We start from the raw sequence: 21530 nt of genomic DNA, 5'->3' as shown, positions 1-21530 counted from the left end.
AATGGTGTGGGCAGTTCTCAGTTACACGCTTCGATTTCCCACCTCGCTGCCGCTGCTCCCTCCTCGCAGGCGGAGGGATGTGATTTCCCCACCCAGCCCCTCAGAGATGTCGTATTCCAAACAGGAGGGGTGCATTTTCCTCACTGAGCCCCTCAGAGATCATAGAACGGGTTTATGTGGGAAGGGATCTCTGAACATCATCTAGTCCAACCCCTAATTTATTCCCAACGGGAGGGATGCATTTCCCACGCCCAGCCCCTCGGAGATGTTTTATTCCAAACAGGAGGGATGTGTTTTCCCCACCCCAGTCTCTCAGAGATGTCATATTCCAGACAGGAGGGGTGCGCTTTCATCCACCCAGCCCCTCAGAAATCACGGGATCATAGAACGGTTTGGGTTGGAAGGAACCTTCACAGATCATCCAGCCCAACCCCTAATGTCGTATTCTGAACGGGAGGGATGGGTTTTCCCAACCCAGCCCCTCAGAGTTGTCCTATTCAGAACGCGAAGGATACGATTCCCTCACCCAGCCCCTCAGAGATCACGGAATCATAGAATGGTTTGGGCAGGAAGGGATCTCTAAACATCATCTAGTTCAACCCCTAATGTCACAGTCCTAACAGGAGGGATGCATTTCCCACACCCAGCCCCTCAAATATGTCATATTCTGAGTGGGAGGGATGTGTTTTCCCCACCCAACCCCTCAGAGATGCCATATTCCAAACGAAGGGATGCATTTTCCATACTCGGCTCCTCAGAGTTTTCATACTCCGAAGGGGAGGGATGCATTTCCCACACCCAGCCCCTCAGAGATGTCATCTTCCAAGCAGAAACCAGGTCTCGAATCCGGTCATGCAGTATAATTATTGTACTATAGCAAACTGGCAAATTAAATTTTGTGCACATGCTAATTAGAAACAAATATTCTAGAAATTAAATTAGGTCTCAGCACGCAGGCGCTGTCGCTAGTACATTTTACCTCAGCAAAAGTTACAAGCTGATTTACTGTGGCTAATTTTTTGGCACTGACAGCCACAGTGATGTTCACAGGATTTAAGTTACCCTTCAATACATCATGTAGTGTTCTACAATTAACCAAGCTCCCTCAATTTGAGGTTCAAACTGCACCAAACCCATCCTTTTAGCAACCAAAAGTCTGTTTAATCACTACAAGTCAGGCTATAGAGACGATTAAGCTGCAGTTTTTTATAGAGAACCAGCTTATTTACCTCTGCATTTTCCAAAAATTTACAAGCAGGTTCAGTTTCCAAAGAGATCTGTTAATCCAAAATATGAAATTAAGTTGGCCTTTTAACAAAATCTAATTGATGAATACAAACAGTGCAAGATATTTCAACTTGATATAGGTAAGTGGTTTCTGGCTGTTAGTACACATCAGAACTGCAGTACCTTTTTTTAAAGACAAATTATTTCTCCCATTATCACATTAAAAGCATCTATTGCCTGCATACAAATAGCTTGTTTAGAAGAAGAGAAAAATTCTGCTCATCATTGACTCAATATGACACAGGAAGCTCTTGATTTCAGGCAATGCTAATTTTTAAACATAGATAGGATGGGAATTTTTAAACAAAGATAGGATGGGGAAAAGCACTATCATCAAAACATCTAGTAATACAGGATCACTACTTTATGAAAACCAGCATTTATTTTTTACATATGAAAACTTAATAAATGGAAAATTTACACGTCTCAGATTCCTTTTTCTGCTTTGCTATCAGACTTTATTTTCAGTCTGTGTTCCAGTGAGATACAGTGGGGGCTTCACACGATCGCAGTGACACCTCTTGGGCAACACGAACCAAAATCCAGGAATTGGATTGAAGATGGGTCTTTTTAACCTAAACCAAATCCACCAGGACAACTCTTATTGTGTAACTGCTTTCAGTATTCCCCGGAGAACTTTGTAGCTCATTAACTGTTGGCTTTCTTTGGGAGGAAAGCAGGGTCCACGTTCCGTCACGTAGGCGTAAGGAAACCTGAGCACCCACAGTCCATCAGAGGGAAGGGTAATTTCCTGCTTCTCAGGGTAAAATACAGGACAGGGTGGTGGCCCTGGCTGAACCTAAAATCAAAAGTAGATAATCAAACATCATTACTACCTTAAACAGTAAAAAAGTGCAAATGGAGTTTTTCTCCGTGTTTTAAATATGCATTTGAAAACGGTGACAAAATCTCCAGTTAAAAAAAAAACCCCAACACTTTTTCACCTCCCGAATTCAAACTGTCACTAATAATAATTAATCTCAGCCATGAGTCACTGCTTTTTCTCCATGACATTTAAAATGATAAATTCATCCTTACACAGCCATTACTCACTTGTTATCTTCTTTTTTTTAAAAAAAGCCATCATTACAGTAGGGAATGCCAACAACTCATCTTTGATAAAACACTTTCTTTAAACTTACTTCATGCAAAATATAAAGCTGGCATAAGCCAACCTTGAACTTTAAAAACTTGAGTTTAAACCAGATAATTTTGGTCTTTACTGCCTTAGAGAACTTGGCTGAAGTTGGTTTGAGTTGGAGTTTCTTGACACCATTTCCCTGTCACCCTCACGCCTTCCAGTCCTGCATCAGTGCTGCCACAGCCACCCCTGCCTCTGCTGTTCCCAGATTCCCTCTTCCAGCCTTACCTGAGGCGTTAACGTGATCTGCAGCGGAGCATCAGGAACCACCACAAAGAGCCTCATGAACTGGGCGTAGTGCGGTTTGAGGCCTCGCCCCTGGGTGGAGGACAGGATGTACAGGGGCATGTCGGAATTGAGGGCTTTGATGGCAGATTCCTTTGGCCCCCCTCCCATCACCTTCATGACTTTATCGGGCCCCGAACACATGAACCTCCTCCCACGGGCGTCTTCGTACTCAAACCCCACGAAAGCTCGGGCGATGTCGTCTCTCCGCCTCCCTCTTCCCATCACGACCGCGCTCCTTTTTCCAGGAACAGCCTTGTTGGGTGCAGGCCAGGAATTGGTATCCAAGTCTCCTTCGTCTTCGGTTCTCGTCCTGATGACGATGTCCCAAGGCATTAAGTAGTTTGTTCCCGGGATAAAGCCTTGTTGATCTAAGCCAGTGTGGAAGTTATAAGCCTTAGCAGGCCCCAGCTTAACCAGTGACCAGCTGGAGAACTTGGGCAGGAGGCCTTTGGGGCAGTTGGAATGGAGCATCCCCGGGAGGTACTCGACAGTGGACGCCTGGCGATCCACCAGGCTCGGCCTCTTCTCACTTTTGGAGTCCCCGCTCTGGCCGTGACTCTCTGCATTGTCCCCTCCACCCTGGGCATCGGGGGGGTAAGTGCCCAGGCTGCCCGTGGACTGGCCCAGGCTGAGGGCTAAGCTCAGGCCTGTGCTCTCTCCCTGAGTCTGAGGTTCTTTCTCTTTGAGTTTCTCAATCTCACCCTCTGGAGGGGCAGGCGAGGATTCATCCCGAGCGGGCGCCGGATCAGGTGTGCTGGGCTGAAATATGGGAAAGTTGATGTGCTCCAGTTTCCCACAGCACTTTTCTTCCAGTAGCTACGAGAAAGAAAATGTGGTTAACTATACCCCTGCTCACCCCTGAGATCAGGGAGCTCAAAGCCACAACATTCAGCAGCTACAAATAAGATTCAAGAGGTTTGAGTTATGTGAGAACCAAAACAGTGACGGGTACATGGCCCACAGACCTGATTTATTTAAAATCCACGTGAAACAACACACTCAAAGTGTAAATAGGTGTGTAAACAGGTGCTCCTGGGTGTGTGCACTGGTGAGGACTGGAACTGCCCACTCTGCTCAGATAATTTCTGCTCCCAGAAACATCTTCCCCAAGCAACAAGGTGAAAAGGTTAAGAGGAAACTCGTGGTCTCTTCAGAATACAGACTCTGCTGATGAAACAAAAGCAACAACAGACCTACAGTTACCTGGTAAAAGTCATAATTAGCTGCTTTGATATCAAAGGGGTCCTCCCGAGGAGCTTGTTTCCTTCCACAGTTACAGGCCCCAGTGGAACGAGCCCGGCTGTTGTGGTACAGGATGGGAGGATTTCTGTCTGCTTCTGGCTTTTCCCCTAAAAGCAAAAAATCAATCAAACCCTGGGTAGATTGCTCACCATTTCTAGAGATTAATTCCCTTCACCCTCTGCTTCCTCCTTGTTAATACACACACATACACAAAATGATTTGCCAGCAGTTTGTCAAGCAATTCCTCCCTTTCCCCCTTTTAACACAAAGTTCCAGTGGAGGTTATACCACTAAACTGAATCTTGTTTTTACATCTTCTTCCTAAAAGGCTCAAAGTTCTTCTGCCTGCAATAAACACACATCAGACAGTTTGACTCCTTGATTGCCATCAACCAAGTTATTTAAAACAAAGGGAGGCACTTACTGCTTCCTAGAGAAAGTTTGTTCTCTTACACACCTCTTATTAGAAGGACTTCAGTGTGATGCTTCTAATTAGCAAGACAAAATCAGAGTGACCACTAAAATTAGAGTTACTAAAACTAGAGTGACCACTAATTTAGAGTTGCTAAAATTAGTTACTACTAAAATCAAAGTTACCACTGACAGTGGACTGTATGGCTCCCAAACGTCATTAATTTCCTAATGTTTGGCTCCCAAGCATTATTCAACATAAGGGAAACCTACACAACAGCTCTGCTATAATCCCACTGTACAAAGATGATCACGGAATCACTGAGGTTGGAAAAGACCTCTGAGATCACTGAGTCCAACCTTTGTCCCATCACCACCTTGCAACTAGACCAGAGCACTCAGTGCCACATGCAAGCTACAAACTTCCACCTTCCTTAACGTGCCAGAGTCGGTGTTTCAGCCTTTTTAAAGCAGATACAGAACTAAACCACGAAACCCAACCACAAGTGAGCATCTCTACCTGCTTTTGGGAGCAGATGGAACTTGTGCACGCAGTGCTGGTCCGTCAGGCTCCGCTCCTCGCAGAGCTGGTGCCCGTTGCTCCAGAACTTGTAGCAGTCCTCGTTGAGCTGCATGGCGTACTTGTGGAAGGCCGGGCCCCGGGCGTGCTGGCTGTACACCCGCAGAGCCTGGGCCAGCTGGTTCTTGTGCACCGTCATGGTGTAATTGTGGGGCAGGTTGGACTGGTAGGCGCTGTGGGCCATGGGCAGAGCCTTCTGGCAACGGTTTTCTGAGAACTTGGTGTCTATGTCTAAATAGCCTTCCAAGACTTTGATGCTGCTCATGATCTTGGAGCTCAGCTCCCCAGAGGTCGGGTCGTCGTCTTTGCCCTCGATGGTCACCTCGTACAGTTTCAAAGCTGCAGCGACCCACTTCTGGTAGGTCGGGAGTTCGAAGTGCGAGGGTTGCGGGTTCCTCCCCACGCTGTCATCGAAGCCCTTCTTGCTGAGCACCAGCTCCACGTGCTGCCACAAGAACTCCTTGAGGGTGCAGTCCACGAGCTGCCCAGAGGAGCTGGAGCTGGAGCTGCTGCTCTCTGCGTGGAAGGAGAGCTGCTGCCGGCCGTGCCGCATCATCTGGTACCTCCTGGGCCCCGACAGCGTGGGAGTCAGCAGCGAGTCGGTCTCCCTCATGGTGCAGTTGCTCCTGAGCTGGTCGAGAAGCATGGCCACCGGGTCATCTCCATCCTGGGGCCCCCCAGCCACGATGTACACGAAAGCCTGGTTGGCAGGCACGGTGAACAGGCAGTTGATGCTCTGGTTGGTGAGCACCCTGCTCTTGCGGAAGATGCGGTAGATCTGATCCTCCAGAGCGTGCTGCAGCCTCCTCTTGGGGGAGTGCTTCTTGGGGGGTGGCTTTTCCAGGTGACTGCAGGGGTCCTGGCCCCTGCTGGGGAGGGGATCCACCTTCAGAGCCCCGTTGAGCTGGAAGAGGAAGAGGAGGCGCGGAGGGCACGGCCTGCAGTTGAGCTTCCACTCCTTGCCCACCGGGCAGTCCTTGATGGCAGCCTTGAGGGAGGGCAGCACCTTCTGCCGCAGCCCGTCCAGCGCCCTGAACACGCGGTCGTAGGTGATGTCGAAGGAGCAGGTGGGATGCACCAGCAGCAGGATGTGGCACACGGAGAACAGGTAGAGGAGGCTCAGGCAGTGCAGCTTCTCCTGGTGCTTCCAGAACTCGTGGGCCTCGGCGTGGGGCAGCGGGGCCGGGCCTCCCGAAGGGTGTCCGGGCCCAGCCTCCCTGTTCTCGGCCGCGGTGAGGTCCCCGCAGGCGCGGAGCAGCTGCGGCGTGTCGCAGATGGAGGTGAGCACCAGGTACAGCACGCGGCTCTCCTGGCTGTAGTACGCCTGCAGCTGGTTGTAGTCCTTGCTCGCCGGGTCACCCTCGGACCCCGCCGCGCCGTCCGCCGGCTCGGGATCCTCCTCGGGGAACAGCGGGAAGACCTGCCGGTCGCACACGGTGCTCACCAGGGCCTCCTTCTCGGAGCAGAGCTGCAGCGCCGTCTTGCCGAAGATGCCCACCACGCACACCTCCTCCTCGCCGCCCGCCGCGCCGCCCGCCTCGGCCGCCAGCAGCAGGTCCCGCAGGCTCATGGGCCCCACGGCCGAGCCCATGGCCCCGGGGGCACCGCCCGGCAGCGGCATCCCCGGATCCAGCCCCACTCCCGCTGCCGCTCCCGCCCGGAAGCGGCGGAGCCCCGGCCCCGCTCCCGGCCCCGCGCATGGGCGGCCCCGCCCCGGGGAGGGAACGGCTGAGAACGGGGCGGAGACAGCGGGAGAGGGGGACACGGAGGATGGGACAGCACAGCGTCCACCCTGGACAGCTCTGGTCCCCAGCGAGCGCGGGGCGGGGTGCGGGGTGCGCTCCCCCAGACCGGGATGCAGGGACAGCGGGACTCGCATTCCATCGCCAGCCCGTGTCCTGACCTGGGTCACAGCACAGGCACATCTCTCCACCCCCCCAGGCTCTTCAACTTGACTTTGAAGGAGTCTTTGAGTTACTTTGCCTTTAATCAGTTCAGCCTTTAACAGTGATCTGACCCCAGCCAGAAGCAATACCCAGTGCAATTGCCTTGTATATTTGTAGCCACAGAACCAAGCTGGTTGTGACTCCTGCAGCTTTTCCATTTAATAATGTTAGTGCATTAAACTGTTGCTTTTCTTTGAAGCTGTACAGTTATCGTGTAGTTAATTTTTGTTTTAAAAAAAAAAAATATATATATATATAAAAGATGTATAAAAAATACTGAATTTCATCAAACACATAGGTATTTGTATGACAAGCAGCACCAGTGTTGGGAGCATAATAGTCCCTGCTTCAGCAGCAGACAGTGGTCAAAGGACTTGGGAAATTTCATGCTTTGTTTCCATTAAGAATGAAGATGCAACCAAATTGAGACATTATAGAAACCGAGACATTATGAAATATAAAAAGTAAAATCTGCTTAACAGGGTTTCATAATATCCTGTTCTTGTGTGCACTTACAAATACATGTGCCTGAGCGTGATAAAAATGGGATTCAAAAGGGAAATCCAATTCAAATCCCGACAACAAATGACAAATACATTGTTCCATAAACCTACTTTCCTTTTTACTTTTCATCAAAGCTGTTTGCAGCACTTAACCGGGCAGGGGAGGGACTCTTCGGATGAGCCATCTGTCAAAACAAGGGAAGGGTCAGAACTTGGATATCTGAACTAGTTGTGACTGAGATAAAACAGTGCAATTCTCAGCTGACACCATAAAACAACCAGAGCAAGTCATTAAAATAAAAGACATTATTAACCCTCAGATTTTGTTCTTCTGCAAAGTGGAACTATGAATTTCAAAGTCGTATGGACTGCACTGTAGGGAAAAATCAGTAGGAAATTCTATGGATTTTAAAGCCAATTTATTGCTCCAAAAGAGAGAGAGTGACTTGCCTGGAATTTGCGTCGCAGTGCCTGTGTCATTATTGGTGTCAACCCAGAGCCACATTCAATGTTTTCTTTATTATTTAGAGGAGTGCCACCAGGACTTCTGGAAAGATTGGACACAAGGGGAATTATTATTAGTTCTCTATTTTTTTCTAGATTAAAAAAAAAAAAAAAAAAAGAATCCAGAGAACAGGAAGGAACTTACCTTTGTATATTGACTTTCTTCAGATGTTTCCGAAGATCAATCTGATTTTTAGGGGGAGTACTAATAGAACGAAACAAATAAAATATTTTCCACTCTGTAAACCATGTTAATCACTGTTTTAAACAGAAAAAAATCTAATATCAAAGAAAGGAAGAAAGGATCTTACATTAAGGAATTTGTGACGTGAGCTGATGGCTTGGATTTAGGTCTCAAACTAATACTCTGTAGATCTGAGACTGTAATTAATGCCCTGCGTGGCTTCCCTGGTGATTCTGCCTAAAGCAAGGAAAGAAATGTTACCACAAATAAAACTAACTTCAAATCTATTCAATACTTATACTCTGAAAGACTTTTGTGGTTTATGGCTTTTATGCTTTTTTTGAATTATTAAGATTTGAACTGGTGTCTTGGATAAAAATAGATCTATTAAAAACAAACACCCCCCAAACACTTTTGCAAACAATATTTCAGCTGGGCAAAGAAAGCCCAAAACCTATTGATAACAGACCTAAATCTACAGGAAAGCTCCATGGCCTTATAATGTAAAATCAGAACTGTCCTGCGTGCCAGAGGTTGGTCTCTTCATTTCTTCCCTTCAAATGCCCAGGTGCAGAATTAGAATGAAACTTTGGAAGAGAAGAACTAATTTACTGAAAAAATTCTATGATGGGCTAAGAGAAGCACTGCAGGAAAGGCACCATTTCCAGGGTGGAGTTTGCCTCAATGCACTGTCACCTGGTTATCCCTGTCCCCTCCAGCCTACCTTGTCCATTCTCAGGTTGCTGTTTGTCTTCTTCAGCTTGACATTCAGGAGGTCTTTGAGCGTGATCTGCATCGGCCCGTCCTTCTTCACTGGTGGTGCCTGAAAACAAAGGGGTTTGGAAGGGGAATCAGGATTGCCAGGTGACTGACTGCTCACAAACACACACATTGCCCATGGATCCAGGCCCAAAGAACCCAGGCACCAGGGAAAAAAATAGAGGAGCCTTCTGAGTCCTTACCAGAAGTGCTTTGGAGCCAGTGCCCCGTTTGAGGAGGAGAGGTGCTGGAGGCAGTTTTGGTGGGGGCAGTGGTGGTGGTGGAGGAGGAGGGGGAGGAGGAGGTGGAGGAGGAGGAGGAGGAGGAGGAGGAGCAGGCACTGATGCCAGCAGGTCCATCTGTGTCTGTACAGGAGCACCCAGGACTGGTTTGTGACACCTTTGGCAAAGAGGATTTTCTGGAGACAAAGCTGCAGTTCCGTTCATCTGAAAAACGACATAAATCAACAAGAGGACATTAAATCCACTGGCAAAAGGAGATGGAATTTTAGAGAACAAAGGTTCTGGCTGAAGTTGATCTGTACAGGCACAAGAGCCTTTCAGGAGGCTCATCAGCACACCAGTTCCCTCTGGCTGTGAGGAAACTGCAGTTCAGCAACACTGAATGCAGGAATGCCCTGTGAGAACCCTTCAGATTTCAGAGCTTCTGCACTGACCACAGTTCCTTACACACCCACACAGACAAACATTACCCTGCCCCACCGGGGCTGCCACTGACCTGGAGTGTTTCTTGGAGCTTGGAAAATTCACTTTCCAACTTTTCCAGCTGCTCTCTCAAAGCATTAAGTTCCCTTAAGTAGATTTGTGACGGAAACACGGTGTCTTTAACCACCTTAAAACTCTGAGCATAAAAAGAAAGCACATTAATGTTTTCACCAGCAGGTGTTGTTTCCAGAAACATGCCTGTGATTACTATGGAGAGTTCTATGGCAAGGTCTTATTGCAGTCCATGGAAAAGCACAACAGGAAGATACAAAATTTCATCAAATACTTCCCTGACAGGAACCCGAGGAGTGACTTTCTAAAAGAACTTTAACTTCATCTAGGAATTCTAAAGTAAAATTCACATTTGACCTGAAAAGCCCAAACAATCATTTCTATGCTATGAAAGAAAAACCACAGCCTTTGTCACTTTAAATCCTGCTGATATTCCAATAAAAAACCTGCAATTGCACATATGCAGTGGGCACATGGTGGGATTCTTGGGACTGTCCAAGGAGTTGGACTTGGATGATCCTTGTGAGTCCCTTCCAACACAGGATATTCTAGGATTCTATGATTTCATGTCTTGGCACATCTCATTATTCATTCCTTCAACAGTAAACACTAAACATACTTTAAATGTTTCAATACAGTGTTTCAATGTTTCAATAAATACACTTTAGGTAACTAAATGTACAGCTCAGCTCTCAAATCTCCCCGTGTATCCTGTGTCTGAGCACAAAGAACCACCTCACACATGGCTAAAAATGGAGAAACACAAACTGTACCTGTGCAATTTTGTTCTGGCCCCACCAGTACAGAAACGATGCTGCTGATTCCAAGGGTTTTACCACATTTTTTGCTGCTGATTCCAAGGGTTTTATCACATTTTTTGCTGCTGATTCCAAGGGTTTTACCACATTTTTTGCTGCTGATTCCAAGGGTTTTACCACATTTTTTGCTGCTGATTTCAAGGGTTTTACCACATCTTTTATGCTGGGCAAGGCTGATGGCCAGAGGGAGCCCCCTGGGACAGGTGTTGGGTTCAGAGGAAGATCAACTGGTGACCTGCAACAGAACATTTCAGAGTGAGGCCAGAATTATATTTATCATTTCAGCCTCTAATAAAGTTAACTGTGACCAATCATCTGGAAATTACAAGCAGGAATGGCAGGTAACAAGAGAGTAAATGTGACCAGAGGAACCAGGAGAGGTCAAGATACATTTCAATAAAAGGGGAGGGTGGGCAATAATATTTGAAATCTCTTTTTATTCAAATTGCCTTTCCTGGTTATTAGTCATGGAATCACTGAGGTTGGAAAAGACCTCCAAGATCATCATGTCCAACCTTCAACTGAGTAACACCAAACCACATCACGAAGTGCCATGTCTGCTTGTCAGCTGAACACTTCCAGGGATGGTGACTCCACCACTTCCATGGGAAACCTGTTCCAGTGCCAAACCAGTGAAGCTTTTCCTAATATCCAACCTGAAACTCCCCTGGCACAACCTGAGGCTGTTTCCCCTTGTAAGTGCTCAAGATGATCCATGAGATGAAGTTATTCCACAGCACCCCTGCCAGGATGGAGACAGGCTCCAAACACAATTCTATTCCCTCAGTTCCATGAGGAACTAGGAGCAAAACAACAAAACCCAGGCACTGGGTGAAAAGCCAAAGGTCAAGCTGAGCCTCTTACCCTGGGGAAGGACAAACTGAGCCCCGGGGCTTTGCAGCATCTCTCTTTTGTTTCAGGTGAAATCTTCCTCGGGCTCTCCTTTTTTGCCTGCATCTCTTACGCTTTGCCATTGCTGTTAAAAAAGTCACATTTAAAATGAATGTCCAGAGACCAAATTACACACTGGGGCAGAGCTGCCACCCAAGAGAATAACGTGGGCAGCACCCCAGACATCCAGGCAGAGGTTATTCACAGCTGCCTTGCCGCAAGCATCACATAATGCTGATAAAAAAAATATATCCTTAAGTTCTCACGAGTCACAGGGATGTCTTTGTACCCGAGTAGTGAACAAAAAAAGCACCATTTTATAATGGGCTTCTTTCCCCCTATTTATGTAAGAAGTAAATATTATAAAGAAATATAATTATTATAAATAATTAGAATAAATATATTAATATATAGCTATAGTAAATAGAAATATATAGCTATGTTAAATAGAAACATATAGCTATAATAAATTATAAATATAGCTATAACAAACACAGAGCTATAATAAATATAAACATTAAAATTATCGATATATTAATTATACCCAGTTTTTCTTTATCCTGAAGCGACAAACCCTGAATTTCGGCAAAACGACGCTTGTGGAGAACGGAGGCAGAAGACACGAAGACGAGGCCCCGGGACGGGCCCGGTCGGTCCCTCACCGGTGACCCCGCACCGGGGCGCGGGGGCTCCTCACACACAGACCTGTGGGGGTGTCCCCGGTGCCGGGGGGTGTCTGAGCAGCCCGGGGGGTGTCCCTTGTGCCCCCCAGGATCCGGGGGGTGTTCCTGGAATCGGGAGATGTCCCGGAGGTGTCCCAAGGCCGCCCCGTCCCCCCCCGCGGCCGCTGCCGCCGCCGCCGATTCAAACCGATCCCGGCGGTGCGCTCAGCCAATGGCAGCGCCGCTCTCAGCCGCGGCCCCCACGCGGCGCGTGTAAGCCGCGCGCTGATTGGCCGTCGCGCTGAGGGCCCCCCCCCCCCCCCTCCGCCCCATCCCGCGCGCTTCACCGGAGCGGGGCCGGCGCTGCCCCCGCCCCGTCCCGGGCACCGCCATTGGGCGAACGGGTCCGGCGCCGACAATCAGCTGCGGGCAGCGCTCGGCCGGGGGAGGCCGGTGGGGCGAACGAGACGTAACAGCGGCCCCGCTGGGGGCACCGAACGGACCGGGTGTGAAGCTGGGGGGGTGACCAGGGCCCGCCCAGCCAGCGGCGCGCGCCCCGCCCCGGCCAATCATCGCCCGGAGCCCACTCCGGGCCAATCAGCGCCGCCGTACCTCGGAGCGGGTTTACATTCCCGCCGGGCCAATGGCGAGCGCGCTCGGCGCGCCGCGGGCCAATGGGGGGCGCGCGGCGAGTGACAGCTGGCCAATGGGCGGCGGCGGCTCTCCCGTGCGCCGCGCGGGGGGTGGGGATCTCCCCGCCGCCGCCTGAGGAATGTCAACTATTCAACATGGAGACGGCGGTCGCCAGGCTCGAGGCCATGGTGAGGGCGGGCGGCGGCCGCGCTCGGGGCCGCCCGCGCCGCAGGGCCGCCCGCCGGCGGCGCCTCGCGGGGCGCGGGGCCTCCGCGGACAGGAGGAAGGGAGGGGAAGGCGGGGAGAGCACGGGCGCGGCGCGACGAGGAAGAGCGGCCGCTCAGCCGCGCCCGCCGCTCCGCATCCGGGCCCTGAGCGCGGCCCGCGCCGCCCTCGGCTGGGCGCCCGGCGGGCGCGTCCGGGTCAGGCGGGTTCGGCCGGGCCGGTCCATTGCGCGGCCCCCCCCGCGGGGCGGGGCCTGCGCCGCGCTCGGCGCGGGGCAGGGCGCGGCCATTCCCGCGCACCTGGGGGGGGGCGGGCGCGCCCACTGCGCGGGGGACGCGGCCGGGCCGCACCACGTGCGGGAATGGGGGGGGGGGGGGAACGCGGGGCACAGCGGGGCGCGGGGGGGGCGAGTCCATTTCGTCCCGGCGGGGGGAGAGGGTGGAGCGCTCACCTGGGCTGGACCATTTTGAGTACGGGGGGAGGAGGTGGGTGGGCTGGGCTCCCTTCTTTCCCAGCTCCGGTTCCAGGAGTTTTCCCAGCCTTGGACTCCGAACTCTCCGTTATGGAATGGTCGCCTCCCTGTCTGCCCCGCTTCTGGAAAAGTGGGAAAAAAGCGCAAAAAATAACCTCCCAGGAAAAAGCTGTGCTGTGCTTCCCTGACGGAGAGGCGCTGGAAAGCTGTCCCCGACCAGCCGAGTTCCTTGTGGCATCCCTAAAACCTCGACCTTGCTTCTATCTGATCTTTTTTTACATTAAAGATTCTCCCTCGGTCTCCCCATATCTTTTCTCTTAGAATTCTTTTTTTTTTCTTTCTTTTTAAGCCTAGTTTAGAAGTAATAATTCAGAAATACGTTTAGAGGCACTTGGGTCGTATGCTTTATTTATTTATTATTTACTGATTATTATTTAGTTAATATGGCTTAAATATGTGTTTTATTGAAAGTCTTACTTTCAAGTGACTCTGACACGTAAATAGTCACAGAGGTGTCTTTTGGCTCCCTGAAAGTTAAGAGGGTGTTTTACACCTGGTGGTGGAATTCGGAACAGTTTCACAAATCCCAGCTTTGTGTCTCTTTTGCTTTTCCTTCTGCTAATTGTTTCTTCTTCCTGGATTTCCCGTGAGCTCAGCTCTCTCCACGGAGTTGTGATAAAACACTTATTTCCCCCGAGGTTTTGACACGAATTTCTTGGGAAGCTTCATTTTCAGTCTCGTGGAACCAGGGATAAACTAATTAGGGGGGGTTTCAACAGAACAGTGTGCATGAAAATCCCAGGTAATCGATGGTTCAGTGACACCATCACACCTACAGTATGAGATTAATTACAGAAAATCATAAAGCTCTCAATTTAAATAAGTCAAGGCCGGGTTGGACAGGTTCTGTCACTGGATTTTTGGTACTGTGGTCCTACTTTTTTTCCTGGAGTGGTGTCTGTCCAGTGCCCTTTTTATGTTGTACTACTAGTGATCATGCACAAAAAGCAGTGCAATGTTAAAAGGGCATTGGCCAGCAATGCTGTCTACGTTATGTTCTCATTTTTTGCTACAGTCACACGTCCAAAGTCACTGCCTGAGACCAGGAGGGGATTTGCAAAACAGCTGTAAAATAGTTTTGAGTTTTCTGAGTGCCCTGCAAGGAGCAAAGAACACTGTCCAGCATTCCTAGTTCTTCTCCGCTCCATTCCCAGGTTTCTTTGATTTTTGTTGTTGAGGATCTCAGCACCTCCAAACCCTGAGAGTTCTCAAACTTTCAATATGAAGTTAAAAAAAAAACACTTTCATTTAGATTTATGAAATACACCCCCACAGTGACGGTGCTCTCGCACCCATGTGGCAACGCCAGGGATAATGTACATCCACAGAGCTGAGAAATAAGTGTTTAAGTACATTTTAAAGTGATTCAGCACCTGCAGATTATAAAGAATAAACTGATATCTAGAAAACATTCCCTGTAATGCAGTTTTAAGAACATCTGTCTGACAGCAGCTCCAAACCTTCGCTTGCTGCGAGGCAAACCTAAGAAATAAATGCATTTGGAACTGTAGTTTCCAGGTAAAAAAAAAAGCACCAGAATTGTTTGAAATCGAATTTTCTGCTGAGCATTTTGTTGGGGGGTTTGGGATTTTTCCCCCCCTTTTGGTCAGTGCAACAACCAAATTACAAATAATAAGAATGTCTTGAAATACATGAGCTCTTGTGTGTGGGGTGAACTTGAATATTACCCAGTTCTTCGTGATCCACAGCAACCACTGTGTGAGCTGAGGTGTTTTATTGCCTTTTCTGAGTGTGGTGGTGATCCCTGCCCAGAGTTGCTGCTAACAAGTGCTCTGACTTTATTGCACTACTGTTCTGTACAGCGAGCAGTGCAATAGTATTGTCAAAGCATCTGAGAGCAGAGCACCTTCAGCCTCCCTCCCCTCCAAGCCCGTGAGTAAATTACAAATTTACACTTCAAAACCTGCATTTTCTTTGGGACTGTTGTCAAATAAACTGCTTCTGACCCAGGTGGGATTTTTGCAGGGGTGTGTGTGTGTGTGTGTTTCTGGAAATAACAGTGAGAAATAAGTGTTTATGAAATAAAAAGCGGTGATATTGAACTGGGTTAAGCTTTTCATTGAGCACAGATCTTAAAATTCCAGCCAGGTGATGGATAAGCTTTGAGCTTCACACTCAGTTTTTTCATGTCCTGGGTCACAGTAGTAGCATGGTGTTAGTGGGTTCCTGTCTTTGTGGAAGTCTCAAATTATCAATTTGAATGTTTCATGGGTAATTCTCAAAGCCACCTGTACCCATTGTCTGCTTTCCCAAAATTAATCAAATGGAGGAGTTGGAGAAAAGCAAAAAAAAAATTATTTTTTTGGGGGTACCTGCCTGTGGAAATGAAAAAACTGTTTGCTTAGTGGAGGAGAAGAGAAATTATTGGGCAGTTAAGGAAAAAATCCCTCCTGAACTCTTTAAACATGTGTAGTGTAATGAAATGTATTTTATTCCTGGATTTTATCATGGCTGGTTTCTGGGGCAGGTGTGGGAAGAAGTTTTGGTGGGCAGATGGTGAGTTATGGCTGTACTGGCTGAAAGCTTTTCCCTTTGATTTATAGGTGCTCAAGCTCTTCACCAGATTTAGTTTCCTTTTCTTAAGCTATTATTTGAAAATTTACTGAGGGTGTGTGAAACATCACCCATCTCCACTCCCTCAGAAAGGGGGTTTTATTGCAGAGTATCCTGGATCAAACCCTATTCCTTGAGGCTGTCTGAAATTCCAGATCCTCAAAGGCACTCCTGGCCACTCCTTAAAGAAGTTGGGATGGTCACTGTGGGGTTAATCCCAACAGAAACAGAGAAAACCAAATTAAGGAAGTTACAACCATTTTTAACTTGCTTTCATCACTGTCTCTTCTGTGACTGTAAAAATCACCGAATTATTGTGTAAAAAAATTAATGAGTGGCCTGTGAACTGGGCAAACTGCCTTTCTTTGCAGTGGAAGTCTTTAACAGATATTGAAATCACAGGCTAAAATTAATTAAGTAGTAATGCTATCAGCAGACTGGTTTACAAGGCAATTAGATAATTCTCTGGTGGCTTATTTATCCCAAGGAGAGAAAAGTGATGTCATCAGTTTTATTAGCTGTTAGTCAGTCTGGTTTATTGGGGAATAGTAGAATATATTGTGGGCATTAAAACCAGCTGAAAGAACACATCCCTGACATAATGAATAACAGAACCTCTGGTGATACTTTTGGATCCTGAACACTTGCTCTTAATCTCTGCTGGGTTGTGGTTTTGCTAACAGAACTTTGAAAATGTTAAGTTTGAAAACTGTTTTCTGCTTTCCTGAAACACATGAAGGGCAAATGGTTGGGGCTTGTCTGCAGGTTTTGGTTTCTAATACACTGTGCCTGACCTTAAATATTTTAGTTCCAGAAGGCAGAAGCTGATCTGGACTGGATTCAACACAGACTGGAGTATGAAATAATGAAAACTTTTCCTGATGATACACCACCAGAGGTAGTGTTAATAATTAATAATGTTTTTGATTAAATGCATAGATTTTACTGCATTTTCTACGAAGATGGTAACAAATGGGACTGTTCTTTTATCTGGTTGTTAGGTTTTTATTATTGTTATTATTATGAAGCATTTCCTGCATCATTTATCAAGATAACTGGCCTAGAATGAATTCAAACAAAACCCCCTTGGTTTCTTGGTACAGGGAAATTCTCCCATGTTCTGCTCTGAGAAATTAGTAGTGGTAACACCTAAATTCAAGAGACAGAGCAAAGGTGTGTTTTAGCTCTCAGATCCAACTTAAACTTGCTCAGAAGCAATGACTAAATTAATATTTGGGGGAGAGATGAGAGGAAGAGGACAACAATAAATGACATCATGTAAAGGATTCTATAAATAAGTCCTTATCTCCGAGTATATTGTAACATACAGCAGAAAAATCATCATTTTTGTTAGAAATCCCCAATTTATTCTATGCCAGAAAAGCTATTAAAGGTCTCCAACACCATAAATTCCTCCTCCTGTGTTTGATGTGGAACCACAGAGTTATGCTGGTTTATTAACACCATCTAGAGCAGAAACACCCTCACAGCTACACTTTTCACTGCAAAGGCTCATTTCGTGTCCTGTTTTGGTGCCTCCAACACCTGCCCTTTTAACTGGTATTTACCCAGATCATATTTTCTTTGCTCGTGTGGTGCAAATGTACTTTTACCTTCTCCACAGGACAATCCCCTTGCTATCCTGGAAGGACTCTCAGCAGCCAAAGCTCGTTACAAAGCGCTGTGCACCCGGATGGACAGGATTGCCAGGGAGCAGAAAGAGGCCATGAAGGGCATCCAAGCTTCTGTGGAGAACACAACCAAGATAGTTCAGGAATTACAGCAAAAAGCTGGGCTTGAGGTAGGGCTTTTCCTTTTAATCCCTTTCTTTTCACTCCTGGAAATTGAAGCCTTTACTTACTGTGGGTGGTTGGAAGCTGTTGCACAGAGTGCAGGCTCTTGGAAGGAGATGAGAAGATGGTTTCCCAGGAGAAATTCCTGCAGGATTGGAGCTCTCTCTGTAAATCCCAGTCCTCAGCAGTGCTCAGACTGGGAGCTGAAGTAATACCTGAGTAGTGTCAATAATTTCATAGAGGTTTCAGAGGAATCAATGCCTTTGGGCACAGCTGTGTCCCAGGGCCACGCTGGCATCTTTTAGGAATGGAAAATGGAAGGTGAAGGTGATTTTAAGAAGCAAGAAAGCTTTTAAGTGGAAAATGTTCTTTTCACTGTCTGAAGTGAGTAAGTTAAAACCAACACATTGGAACATACACACTGGGATTGTAGGTTTTTCCTCAGTATGATAACACCCCTCTAGCTATTAAAAAAACCAAGAACACATTTTCCTAAGTGGTCTTCAGACACTGCTTTGTTACATTTGGAGGAGGTTGTGAAAGCATTAATTTTGTCCCTTTACAAATAAGGTGCTTCAGATCAATGTTCTAACAACACTGCCCTGAGATTGTGTTTTATCTGTCAACACCTCTAGATAAGGGACTGGTAAGTCTTTACAGAGAAAAGGTACTGTATCCTGACTTAAAAGACAGTACTTACATGTCACAGAAAGGAAAATATATCATATCTCCCTGTGTTCCAAGGATAGGCTGCCAAGAATAATTCTGTATTTGGATTTTGTTAAAGTGGAAGACTCTCCTCTCTTGAGTTATATGTAGAATTTTAGATAAAGATTTTCTTCTACTTTGTTCATTTCCTAAACCAGAGATGAATTAAACTGCTCTGGTGAAATGCAAGTCTTTGAGTTCAAGTGCTTCTTTTTATTGAAGAATTTATCTTACTTGAATAATTTATAGTATTGATGCTAAAGGAAGATTATGGTTGATTTTTTTCAGGAATACTTTGCCTGTGAATTTGCTTTCAGTTGAAGGAAAGTAGGAGTCTACTACCAGTTTCCCTGAGAAAAGGGCTCCATAAACATTGAGTTCTTCTGTAAATATCATCACCTCAGGAACCAAGGGATCAGAGTTCTCTGTGTTTGCTTTTTTTTTTTTTGCCTAGAGCTTGCCCCTGTCAGCAGAAGAACAGGCTGCAGCACAGCAGTTGGGCATCCAAACTGGGACAGAAATGGAATCATCAGTGGGAAAGGTAATTAGGGCACGGAGTGTCAGCATCCCAGAAACCAGGAATCCTGAGTGTGGCTCAGAAGGGCTGCTTTTGTGACTTAATACCTCTCAAATGAGTGGCATTTTTCAGAAATGGGATGAAGTTTCTAACAAACCCTTTCATTTTTATTGTACACAGGTTAAGATTTTTAATTGTTCCGGTTTAATTGTCCACAAATGAAAAATTAGCTTTGATGGAAGACTTTGTTCCCCTTATTTTTTTCATTGGGATGTGTTTGTGTTTCTTTTCAGGGCTGCAGTTGGTTGCTCTTGTTGATCCTCTTGTTCTATTAATGCATGAGATAAAAAACCTTTGGGTGGGAGTCAGGAATGTAATTGATCCAAACCAGTGCATCTCAACGTGGAGAGAAATTTAATTTCCTGTAAAAAATAAATTTTGGGGTATGAGTAACAGTATGTTCTAACTGCAATGCAGTAGAACATAGATAATAAACTAAGATTTGTTGAAAAGTAGCTCAAAGCACAAAATTCCAGTATAATTATCTGCAAATATTTGGTTTGGGTGTCATATTAAAAACACAATAATAAAGAGGGTCAACAGAGTGTATTTATCTGATTGATCTTGTCTTTTTGCTGTGCCTTCTCACTGCCCACTGTCACAGGACACCCCACTTTCTGTCCCTTTATTGCCAAGGTTGGTTTGCATGAAAGCTGTCCAGGATCCTGCAGCTTCACTCAACGTATCTGTGTGCAAATATCTGCTCCTTCCTTGAGAAATGCTCTCAGTTCCTGCCTTTCCATCCTGAATTCTAAAGCACTTCCCACCCAGCTGCCACAATCCCACTGGAGCTGCATCCTGTGGCTACCAAGGCTCAGTGGGGATCAGCCCCTGTGTTGTCTTTGTATTCTCAAGACGTTCCCTGAAAGGCAGAAAAAGTGGGAAGACGTTGCAAAGGCCCTGGGAATTTTGTATCAGGGCTGTATTTCTGGCTGAGGAGGGTTTGGTAGAGCTGCTTTCAGCTTGTCACAGCTGTCAGCCTCCCAGGGCTGCCTGGGAAGAGGGAAACCATCTCTCCCTTTGCTGCATGTGAAGTGCTTTCAGAGCCACACTGGAATGCAAAGGAGGAAGCTGGAGAGGCTCATCTGACTTGCATATCAATCCTGCTGGATCCATTTGAAACTTAATTTTACTTGAAACTGTGTTTGATCCATTGTGCCTGTTGGCAGCTGCAAGATCCTGGGTTATCCAGTGGTAAAATGTAACCACTTGTGCAGGAGTGAAAGTGTAAAAAAGAAAATTTCTAACAAATCCTGACACTTCTGCTGTGTTTATTCCTAGCTAGGTTGTGCAGGATCCACAGTCCCTGGCTCAGCTAAAGGTAAGTGCTGAAAAAATAATCTTCCCACTGTTTTCTTCTCGTGAAGCCTGTAAATAAAGACAGTAAATTCACTGTTTTCACTCTCAAGCACCAGTAACTCCTGCTTTCATGTGAAGAATTCAGATTTTAGTGTAAGAACCTGACCTCTTAGCTACATTCTGTGTATAGTTCTGGGAGTTCTTCTTGCTGTTGATGGGACTGAAGTGCATCCTGCTTTGTTTATGGTATGGAAGAAATGGTCTCACCATAGAAACAGCTCTTTTGAATCAATTTGTCCCTACTTATGGGAAGGAATTCTCCTGTTTTGCTTTGGTTTGGTTTTTGAAACACAGCTAAATAGTCACTGACAGACCAGATTTGTCAATCCAGAGCTCAGATTAAATGATTTTTCACTGGGCCTGCAGATACAATGATAGTTTGGAGGGAGTATCTTCCTTCCCTCCTTCTTCTTGCTGGAAAATCTTCCTTTAGACCAATTTAGAGGGATTATTAAATGGTAATGGAAGTGACAGTCTCCAGAGGGTGAGATTTACAGAGCACTCACAAAAATCATTCAATATGTGCTTTTTAGCCTTTTTCTGCCTGTTTGATCCCTGTTTTGGTAAATAGTTTGGGTTTGTCTTACAGGGCAGCACTGAGTATTTCACAGGTGGATGAGATGAGTACGAAACCCTCTCACTCAAGAATTCAGGTCCTGGAAGAACTTGGTATTGTGAAAAGCAACAAAAAAGGGGATGTTGAATTAGTTGTGTAAGTGAAAGCTCGGCCCGTTCTCGTCTGAGACACAAAAGCACCTTGGTCCCAGCTCCTGGATTATGAAGGAACAAGTATTTCCCTGGGATCTAAGAGCTGCTGAAAGTCCACTGTTGGAGAGTTGTAATGTTTCTGTGCACGAATTCTGTTTCTAGTACTTAAAACTGGAGAGTTAAAAACCACTGAGGTTGGCATTTTGCCTTGGATATTTATAGGCCTATGGCTGATGCATTTTTGAAGAGTTGTTACGAGCCATGTGACCTTTTCTTGCTCTCGTTCTTCAGCGGGTTTTTAACAAGTAACCCAAGCCTCTTAAGTGTACTTACATTCCTGAATAAATGATGAAAGCTAAGGAGATGCCATGGATTTATTATACTTTTGTGTACGTGACTCCAGACCCTGTGCCTTGCCCTGACCCCTGAACCTGGGCCCTGACCCGCTTAATTTTCCTTTGCCATGAA

The 21530-nt window shown here is 46.7% G+C and overlaps 3 protein-coding genes across 7 annotated transcripts; 1 reads left to right on the top strand and 2 right to left on the bottom strand.

Annotated features, from left to right (window-relative positions):
- Positions 1–1645: 1645 nt before the first annotated feature.
- Positions 1646–7141, bottom strand: SMG8 (SMG8 nonsense mediated mRNA decay factor). The gene is given in 5 exon segments (XM_051809246.1): positions 1646–2086; positions 2657–3532; positions 3920–4065; positions 4890–6579; positions 6582–7141. Coding segments are annotated over 5 exon segments (3162 nt in total). The 5' UTR covers positions 6834–7141; the 3' UTR covers positions 1646–1888.
- A 239-nt stretch (positions 7142–7380) lies between these two features.
- On the bottom strand, positions 7381–13374 carry PRR11 (proline rich 11). Of its 4 annotated transcripts, XM_051809251.1 has the most exons (11): positions 11836–12151; positions 11265–11376; positions 10550–10635; positions 10356–10450; positions 9584–9706; positions 9049–9291; positions 8811–8909; positions 8214–8323; positions 8048–8107; positions 7849–7945; positions 7381–7583 (listed from the first exon to the last, which is right to left on the bottom strand). In XM_051809251.1, the coding sequence occupies exons 2-11, from the start codon at positions 11372–11374 to the stop codon at positions 7518–7520; spliced, it is 1089 nt and encodes a 362-aa protein (XP_051665211.1). In that variant the 5' UTR covers positions 11375–11376; positions 11836–12151; the 3' UTR covers positions 7381–7517. The 4 variants fall into 4 exon arrangements, with proteins under 4 accessions (XP_051665211.1, XP_051665210.1, XP_051665209.1 ...); XM_051809250.1 differs by lacking the exon at positions 11836–12151 and adding an exon at positions 13263–13374 and having other exon boundaries at positions 10356–10635; XM_051809249.1 differs by having other exon boundaries at positions 10356–10635; positions 11997–12152.
- SKA2 (spindle and kinetochore associated complex subunit 2) lies at positions 12627–21421 on the top strand. Of its 2 annotated transcripts, none has more exons than XM_051809252.1 (6): positions 12627–12774; positions 16726–16815; positions 17542–17718; positions 18873–18959; positions 20281–20316; positions 20944–21421. In XM_051809252.1, the coding sequence occupies exons 1-6, from the start codon at positions 12628–12630 to the stop codon at positions 20971–20973; spliced, it is 567 nt and encodes a 188-aa protein (XP_051665212.1). In that variant the 5' UTR covers position 12627; the 3' UTR covers positions 20974–21421. The 2 variants fall into 2 exon arrangements, with proteins under 2 accessions (XP_051665212.1, XP_051665213.1); XM_051809253.1 differs by having other exon boundaries at positions 20277–20316.
- The last annotated feature ends 109 nt before the right edge of the window (positions 21422–21530 follow it).

This window comes from Manacus candei, unplaced genomic scaffold (genome assembly GCF_025592945.1).
Source record: "Manacus candei isolate 608988 ecotype Guabito, Panama unplaced genomic scaffold, ASM2559294v1 h1tg000076l, whole genome shotgun sequence".
In the NCBI taxonomy this organism is placed as follows: domain Eukaryota; kingdom Metazoa; phylum Chordata; class Aves; order Passeriformes; family Pipridae; genus Manacus; species Manacus candei.
This window is presented reverse-complemented; position numbering and strand designations above follow the sequence as displayed.

Bases quoted from the DNA above. Each gene is read 5' to 3' on its own strand.
- SKA2 (XM_051809252.1), top strand. From the start codon at position 12,628: ATGGGGGGCGCGCGGCGAGTGACAGCTGGCCAATGGGCGGCGGCGGCT. The intron at 12,775-16,725 runs GTGAGGGCGGGC...TAAATATTTTAG, and splicing joins TCGCCAGGCTCGAGGCCATG to TTCCAGAAGGCAGAAGCTGA. The intron at 18,960-20,280 runs GTAATTAGGGCA...ATTCCTAGCTAG, and splicing joins TGGAATCATCAGTGGGAAAG to GTTGTGCAGGATCCACAGTC.
- PRR11 (XM_051809250.1), bottom strand. From the start codon at position 11,374: ATGGCAAAGCGTAAGAGATGCAGGCAAAAAAGGAGAGCCCGAGGAAGA. The intron at 8,108-8,213 runs GTAAGATCCTTT...TCGTTCTATTAG, and splicing joins CACGTCACAAATTCCTTAAT to TACTCCCCCTAAAAATCAGA. The intron at 7,946-8,047 runs GTAAGTTCCTTC...CAATCTTTCCAG, and splicing joins AAGAAAGTCAATATACAAAG to AAGTCCTGGTGGCACTCCTC.